Source organism: Ochlerotatus camptorhynchus, unplaced genomic scaffold (genome assembly GCF_037179485.1).
Source record: "Ochlerotatus camptorhynchus isolate MF236.1 unplaced genomic scaffold, CSIRO-AGI_Acam_v1.1 ptg000428l, whole genome shotgun sequence".
Lineage (NCBI taxonomy): Eukaryota > Metazoa > Arthropoda > Insecta > Diptera > Culicidae > Ochlerotatus > Ochlerotatus camptorhynchus.
In genome coordinates this window covers 209,979-218,776 of record NW_027040914.1, presented here as the reverse complement: position 1 = coordinate 218,776, position 8,798 = coordinate 209,979, and the positions used below count along the sequence as shown (strand labels likewise).

Here is an 8,798-nt window from a genome sequence, read left to right as displayed (position 1 = left end):
TTACAACCGTAATGGTGGATCTTTGCGACTATCACAGGAATCCAACGTTACAAAGGTACTGGATCGTTTTGGAATGGGTGAATGCAATCCGATCAAGACTCCAATGGAAAAAGGTCTACAACTACCTCGAGGTGGGCCTAGCGCTGAAGAACCATATCGCGAATTGCTTGGCAGCTTGATGTACATTAAGCTCTGTGTCAGGCCAGATGTATGTTACCCTGTCGGTTATCTCGGGCGATTCCAGCAGGATTCATCAACCGTACATTGGAATGCATTGAAGCGAGTGGTGCGGTATCTTAGCGGGACAAAAAACCTGAGTCTCGAATACCAGAGGAACAGTGAATCAGTACCGCTCACAGGCTATGCCGGTGCCGATTGGGCGGCCGACCTTCATGACCGAAAATCTGTGAGCGGCTTCATTTTCAAGGTCTATGCATGCACCGTATCCTGGAGTAGCAAGAAACAATCCACCGTATCATTGTCGTCAAGTGAAGCTGAGTACGTTGCTCTTAGTGCAGCACCAGCAGAGGCCGTATGGATCAGCGGCATTTTGAACGACCTTCAAGTAATTGCCAATCCAGTGACAATCTATGAAAACAACCGAGGATGCATCGGCATGGCCAAAAATCTAGAAAGCAAGAGGACCAAGCACATTGACGTGAAACATCATTTCATACGAGATCTGGTCGAGAGTGGTACACTGCACATCGAGCCGATTGGAACCCGTGATCAACTGGCGGATCTGTTCACAAAACCTTTGGAAGCCACCCGGTTCCAACAACTGACGTCTTACCTAGGAATGTCGGATTGAGAGGGAGTGTGAAACAAAGTAGCCGAGGATACGCTGAAGCCAGGTCCGTTTGTTTGTAGATTGCCGTGGCAACGGATAAACAACCTAGATAAACAACAAAAGGATACCATGGCAGCAAGTATATAACCAAGGACTCCATGGTAACCATGGGCTACAAAATGGTGAGTTGACAACCTGGAAGGAGCGGAATACCTAGCCCTGGTCCTCACAAGTTCCTACTTCACGCCTCCTCGAGTCATATGATAACAAAAGACTACCAGCTGAAACATGGACACAGCTGGTTGGCGTAGCCTGGGCAATGTTGCCAGTCCGGCAATAGCAAAGTGAAGAGGTGCGACGCGAACACTGGCGCGGTAACCATAGTACGGTGATAGAGGAAATGCTTCACCAAACCTGAGCGTCTGCTCACCATGGAGGTGCGGCTCAAAACGGCGTCTGTTCTCCATGTTAGGAGCGGCTGATCACCGTCCTAGTGCCAGCGTGGGACTCTAAACAGAGCTGTGCACGATGGTCCCCCGGCGAGACAGGGGGTTGGGGCAGGCCCAACAAGCCGCCCTGGAAAAAAACAAAGTTGCAAATACCGAAGAAAGAAATACGGATCGGAACAATCGGCACAGACCTACGCGACGAAATAAGGACTACGATTGGAAACTCGGAACATGGAACTGCAAATCGCTCGGCTTCCCGGGTTGCGATAGGTTAATCTATGACGAACTTCAACCACGCAACTTCGAAGTCGTAGCACTGCAGGAACTTTGCTGGACGGGACAAAAGGTATGGAAAAGCGGGCATCGAGCGGCTACTTTCTACCAGAGCTGTGGCACCACCAACGAGCTGGGAACCGGCTTTGTAGTGCTGGGTAAGATGCGCCAACGCGTGATTGGTTGGCAGCCGATCAACGCGAGGATGTGCAAGTTGAGGATTAAGGGCCGTTTCTTCAACTACAGCATCATCAACGTGCACTGCCCACACGAAGGGAGACCCGACGACGAAAAAGAAGCGTTCTATGCGCAGCTGGAGCAGGTGTACGACGGCTGTTCGCAACGGGACGTCAAAATCGTCATCGGCGACATGAACGCTCAGGTAGGACGGGAGGCAATGTATAGACCGGCAATCGGGCCAAACAGCCTGCATGCCGTATCGAACGACAACGGCCAACGATGCGTGAACTTTGCAGCCTCCCGGGGTATGGTAGTTCGAAGTACCTTTTTCCCCCGCAAGGATATCCACAAAGCCACCTGGAGATCACCTGACCAACACACAGAAAACCAAATCGATCACGTTCTAATCGACGGGAAATTCTTCTCCGACATTATCAACGTCCGCACGTACCGCAGTGCGAACATAGATTCGGACCACTACCTAGTTTCAGTATGCATGCGCTCAAAACTTTCGACGGTTCATAACACCCGTCGAAGTCGAACGCCGCGACCCAACATTGAGCAACTACGGGACGCCGGAGTTGCCCAGGACTACGCGCAGCAGCTGGAAGTTGCACTACCCACGGAAGAGCAGCTTGGCGCAGCTTCTCTTGAAGATGGCTGGAGGGACATCCGTTCAGCCATAGGTAGTACTGCTGTAGCGGCACTAGGTACTGCAATCCCGGACCGAAGAAATGACTGGTTTGACGGCGAATGCAAACTGTTAGTAGAGGAGAAGAATGCAGCACGGGCGAGAATGCTGCAACACCGCACGAGATTGAATGTGGAGGATACAGACAAGCGCGGAACAGACAAAACTCGGTTTTCCGAAGGAAGAAGCGTCAGCAGGAAGATCGAGATCGCGAGGCGATGGAAAATCTGTACCGCGTAAACGACACACGGAAGTAATACGAGAAGCTAAATAGTTCGCGCAAAGGCTACGTGCCGCAAGCCGATATGTGCAAGGACTTGGACGGTAACCTTCTCACGAACGAGTGTGAGGTGATTGAGAGGTGGAAGCAATACTATGACGAGCACCTCAACGGTGAAGCAGCAGAAAACGAAGGTGGCACGGCAACAGACCTTGGAGCACGCGCAGAAGACGACAGGCTACCGGCCCCTGATCTTCAAGAAGTTGAGGAGGAGATCGGTCGGCTGAAGAACAACAAAGCAACTGGTGTAGATCAACTACCAAGTGAGCTATTGAAATACGGTGGTGAAGCACTGGCTAGAGCGCTGCACTGGGTAATTGCCAAGATTTGGGAGGAGGAGATATTACCGGAGGAGTGGATGGAAGGTGTCGTATGCCCAATCTACAAAAAGGGCGACAAGTTGGATTGCTGCAACTACCGCGCGATCACACTGCTGAGCGCCGCCTACAAGGTACTCTCCCAAATTCTATGCCGCCGTCTGTCACCATATGCAAGAGAGTTCGTGGGGCAATACCAGGCGGGATTCATGGGTGCCCGCGCTACCACGGACCAAATTTTCGCGATTCGGCAGGTTCTGCAGAAATGCCGCGAATACAACGTGCCCACACATCATTTGTTCATCGATTTCAAATCCGCATACGACACAATCGATCGAGATCAGCTATGGCAGATTATGCACGAGTACGGATTTCCGGATAAACTGACGCGATTGGTCAAGGCGACGATGGATCGAGTGACGAGCGTTGTTCGAGTATCGGGGACATTCTCGAGTCCCTTTGAATCTCGAAGGGGGTTACGGCAGGGTGATGGACTTTCGTGTCTGCTGTTCAACATCGCGTTAGAAGGTGTGATCAGAAGAGCTGGGATAGACACGAGTGGCACGATATTCAGGAAGTCCATCCAGCTCCTTGGTTTCGCCGATGACATTGACATTATGGCACGGAACTTTGAGATGATGGCGGAAACGTACATCAGACTGAAGGCTGAAGCTAGACGGATTGGACTTGCCATCAACGCATCAAAGACAAAATATATGAAAGCAAGAGGTACTAGGGAAGACAATGTTAGCCTCCCACCCCGAGTTCAGATTGACGGTGACGAAATCGAGGTGGTCGATGAGTTCGTGTATTTGGGCTCACTGGTGACCGCCGAAAATGATACCAGCAGAGAAATTCAAAGACGCATTATGGCAGGGAATCGTGCCTACTTTGGACTCCGGAGGACGCTCCGGTCGAATAAAATTCGCCGCCGCACGAAGTTGACTGTCTACAAGACGCTGATTAGACCGGTGGTCCTTTACGGCCACGAGACCTGGACTATGCTCGTGGAGGACCAACGCGCCCTTGGTGTTTTCGAACGGAAGGTGTTGCGTAGCATCTACGGTGGAGTGCAGATGGATGACGGAACGTGGAGGAGGCGAATGAACCACGAATTGCACCAGCTGCTGGGAGAACCATCCATCGTCCACATTGCAAAAATTGGGCGACTACGGTGGGCTGGGCACGTCGTAAGAATGCCGCACGACGACCCAGTGAAAATGGTTCTAGAAAGCGACCCAACAGGAACAAGAAGAAGAGGCGCGCAGCGGGCAAGGTGGATCGACCAAGTAGAAGGTGACCTGCGGACCCTTCGCAGACTACGAGGCTGGCGAACTGTGGCCATGGATCGAGTAGAGTGGAGACGACTTCTTCGGACAGCAGAGGACAACAAGGCCTTAGCCTGATTGGTAAGGTAAGTATGGTAACCAATAAACAACTAGGAGGGTATAAATAGTGAATTTTCACCTAGTTCTAGTTAGTTCTAATCCAACCATCAAGCTGTGTTTACAGTAATAAACTTCGTTTAAATCAATCCTGTCTTTCTCTGCTACGAGCAATACCTACAAGATAAGCAAAATAGAATTTTTCGGCTATTGAAACGATGTGAATTCCAGCTTTTGTTCAGAAAATGGCTTGAACGATGCTGGAAAAGCTTCGAAAGGGGTCGCATTGGCGTAGATTTTCATCTGCTTCTCTGTGCCGATTGGCTGCTGTTGCTGCTGTTATTGTTTTGGAAGTGGGTTTTGTTCGTATTCCTCCGTTTCAAAACGTTGAATGTGAATTAACTGTAGGTAGGTGGACAAGTGCGATTTGTTCTCGTAAAATAATCACTGGAATCGTTTTCAGATGTCCACCGAGGCGAACTTGAAATCTTTGTGGGAAATCACTGGCATACATAGGAAATATCTTCCCTGTTGGTTAAAAACCAATTAACATCAGATTCCCAATTCCAGCTCCGAAGGAAACGCTGCCAACCACTACCCCAGAATGTTCAGCCAGAGCATCAACATAGTGGACACTGCTGAAATCGAAGAGGAGGAGGACGATGAAGACATAGCTCCCAATATTTCCGGTGAGTACGAGCCTCATCCGGACTTCAAACCCATCATCGATCTACTTGACGAAATCGAAGTGAAAACCGGTGAGGAAGACGAAGAATAAATGTTTTCTTGCTTCTGTTTTTTTGGCACTGCATGTTTCTATTTTTCACTTGCTATATGCTTCTCTTTTTTAATCAAATTTGGCTTCAAAACTGGACGCCTCAACACAGGAAAAACACGATATATCAATAAATGATAACTTTATGAACTCTTCAAACTAAATTTCAGCACACAAATGAACAAATTCAAAGCAAAAAAGTTTAATTCGCTGACCAGAAATACGCAGCAAAAGAAAAATACGTCGGTTTTCATGCGCGGCCTACTGCGAACTGCGATCCCTCGCTTGAAAAAATGATCATTGCTTGTTCGAAATCAGTAAGGCGTTGCACAGTGGTCCACAGAATGCAAATTTAGGTGGAATGATATGTTTTGAGCCTGAAATTGAAACTTTAGACTAAAAGACTTTTCTACAAAGTTGTTCCTTATAGTTAGGCCCTCATTTTTATGACAATGAATTCTAGGATGGTTCCTATTATCATTAAAATCAAAAATCTAACCTTTTTTGTTTGAATAAATTAAGGTATACATTTTTCGGCAAAGTTATAGCTGAGCTAATTTCAGGCAACTTGTTGAAAATAACTTTTTTGTATCTCTTAAATTGGCCGATTTAGAGCTATTTTCTTGAATTGAGTTAGAGTGGCTCTTAAAAAACAGTTGTTTTGCTCTTCCAGAGTTTCTATTTAACCGTAGTTTAATGAAACAAACAAAAATGCTACAGACCCAACTCCCCTAGCCCCCATCCAGTATTTTTTTCGCTACGCCAATGGAAATTACTTCATTTTTTGAAAGACATTCTGTTTGAAGCTCCACGTATGTTCCGTAGAGCTCCGTTTGTGTGGAGGTTAGCCTTAATGAAATGACATCAAGCATTTCTGCGGCCTTTCTCAAATAGGAATTATTCATGCCTTCGTCAAATGACTACCCAAATTGATATCATCCATTCGAAGTGTCTTTTCTCATCTTAAGCAAATATCTTCAACTGAATTTGAAAAGCTGCAGTGATATTAAACTTTCGTTGATCCACAATAAACTGGCAACTATCACAGAAGGGCATCATTTTATTTTATTTAATCAGTAAACTCCGTTAGACTTATATTACATATGCTCTCTGATGAAATCGACAAACTCAGAAACACGAGTATAGACTGTCGGATAACCATTGAACGCACATCCATAGCCCCAGGACACGACTCCGATGACTTCGTTGTTCAACACCAATGGACCACCTGAGTCGCCTTGGCAGGCATCGATTCCGGCGGCACCGGCACACAGGTGGAATGGCCAGATCGATCCAAAGTTCTGATAAGCTACGCTGCACATGGCGTTATCCACAATAGGCACCGACACCTGCTGTAGGTGGTTAGTACTGGGTCCTTGGTACTGAAATAGTCACAGTGAGATTATTTGGATTCCTGGACAAACTCAACTTCATTTGCATACATAGAGTGATCCCCATCCAGCAATGGATGCAATGGTTCCGTGAGAAACCTTCAGATTGTTGTTGGGCAAAGCAATCGGTGCAACCATTTCTCCTAGAACCAAATTCACCGCCAACTTCAGGACAGAAATGTCCCACTCCAAAGTCCAATCATCATAATTTGGGTGAATAATTAGCTCGCCAACGGTAATCAGCTGACCTCCCTCGTTACGCAGCGTTGATCCGACACGAATTGAAAAATCGGTAGCTTCTGCATTTGTACTGTGAAGAAACGAACACGTGGCGAATGAGTTCCACACATTACTCGATATTATTTTGCCCAGTTATTGTAGGTAAAACTCACTAGTAGACGCAGTGGGCCGCTGTCAACACCGTACTGATACTGAGAATCGATCCCCCACAGGTATGAGTACCAAGTCGGCGGAGCGAAACCTGATAAGGATGCTGGTCAATGGTCGTATCCTGGCCACCAACGATCCGCGTTTCGGTTCGGGGCGCCGCAAGGACGCTGGCCAGCACCGAAATTAGAAACACTACAGACACTACCGATTTCATCTTCACTCACTCACTCCACTGGCCCACTTCGACGGCACTACTGAACTCGAAGATGTACTAGTTTGGAGGTTTTATATCACCCTGTATTGGCCGTGTTTAGCAGTGATGGTTGGTTTCTCCCGCTGGTATTGATTTGAAGTGATAAGATCTCGATGAACTGATGCCATATGTCGGAACGTGACGGATACAAGTGTAATTGAGATTGTTTTGAAGAAACGCTTTTTATCATATGTAGAAGGGAAACGCTCGAATGTTAAACAGGCAACAGGCGAGATAAACGGTTGAGAACTGAAAACGTTGACGGTCAGCGAGATAGGGCTCTTGATACTAATTAGCAAATTGGGAAAATGAGTCAATGGTGTCGTGTAGAAATACTCTCTGCATCTCAATGCTTACGAGAGCACTTTTGACCATTCGTCGAAGATTTTAAATATTTTACCTCTCTGAACCCGAATATGAATTTAGATTTTATGTGACACGATCTGTTCCCGTCATGCACATGAGCTCTCTCTATTGTGGTTAGTCGTGATATATTCACAACAAGGTTGACAAACATAATAAACAATGTTTGTTGTCAACCTTGTAGTGAATAGTGCCTTGCCCAACCACAATATAGAGCGAGCGAGAATATGTGCCTCCCACCAGTACCCGTACGTCAAAACTAGCACCGTACCTTAAAGTTGCTAACTAAGCGACATGTGCAAAGAATTCATATATTGAGTAAACATTTATTCTTTATTCTTTATTGGGAGCAATGAAAAGGCCATTTGAGTGGAAATTTTTTTTTCCTCAAATGGGCATAAAACCTCCTCATATTTTTGCATCAACAGAACAACAGTATTAACAACAATCAATACGAAACTAACGATTTTTAAATTAACTCACTACTTGACTAGCCTATTGGTCCCAAGCAAACGATTAACGTAGCCCATTCTAGTCGAAATTCTAGTACTACGCAATGTTTGTTTTGATTCGCTATGAAAGTTTGACGGATAAAATGAGGGGTTAATGGATTTTTTGAGGGGTGAATCGATTAGCTTAGGACCGAAGAGAGTACCAGAGCTGAGCCAAAAAGTTGAGCATGTTATTTCGGGACCTTCTAGTCTTAGAGTTACCTCTATGGTATTAACTTAGGACTAAACAAAATATCACCCTATTCTATTTCTTACTTCGACCTATACATTTACTAATTCACGGAACCTATTTTTATTAATTGAACGTGACAGATGAAAGTCAAAGACATCCCGACCAGCCATTCGTGAAACTTCGTTAAAGTTCTTATGCAAAAATAAAGATTTATGTCGATAATTCTTTGCCTTGAAATTTCTTTGATTGCGATACGTATATTTAAAAATATTTATTGATCGATACTGACATTTCAGAAAATTTCTTTATCGGTAGTATGATAGAAATCTATAAAGGTGCCATAATAAATTTCGTCCAATTTCGATACATCGCAAGGGCTTGAGCTTTCTTATAGATATTATTATTATTATTTAACTTTATTAATGAGGCTTTCAGCCTTGGGCTGGTTCGCCTCCAGTTTCTTATAGATATTAATCTAAAACTATTTAAATTCTTATACCATCGTACGGTAACTGATGATGGTTGGACCTATTTAGGCCGGTTTCACACGACGTCAACATTCATGTCGTATTTTTTT

At 45.7% G+C, this 8,798-nt stretch overlaps 1 protein-coding gene across 1 annotated transcript; it reads right to left on the bottom strand.

Annotated features, from left to right (window-relative positions):
• Window positions 1-6,180: 6,180 nt before the first annotated feature.
• On the bottom strand, window positions 6,181-7,281 carry LOC135711214 (trypsin-3-like). Its single transcript, XM_065233996.1, has 3 exons — window positions 6,924-7,281; window positions 6,583-6,841; window positions 6,181-6,522 (listed from the first exon to the last, which is right to left on the bottom strand). Exons 1-3 carry the CDS (start codon window positions 7,133-7,135, stop codon window positions 6,238-6,240), a joined length of 756 nt encoding a protein of 251 aa, XP_065090068.1. The 5' UTR covers window positions 7,136-7,281; the 3' UTR covers window positions 6,181-6,237.
• Between the last annotated feature and the right edge of the window lie 1,517 nt (window positions 7,282-8,798).

What these genes read in the sequence shown, in the direction of transcription:
- LOC135711214 (XM_065233996.1), bottom strand. Translation starts at nt 7,135, where the DNA reads ATGAAATCGGTAGTGTCTGTAGTGTTTCTAATTTCGGTGCTGGCCAGC. An exon ending in GCGGCCCACTGCGTCTACTA is followed by an intron (nt 6,842 to 6,923) that starts GTGAGTTTTACC and finishes GTTTCTTCACAG; the next exon opens with TACAAATGCAGAAGCTACCG. An exon ending in CTGGATGGGGATCACTCTAT is followed by an intron (nt 6,523 to 6,582) that starts GTATGCAAATGA and finishes TGACTATTTCAG; the next exon opens with TACCAAGGACCCAGTACTAA.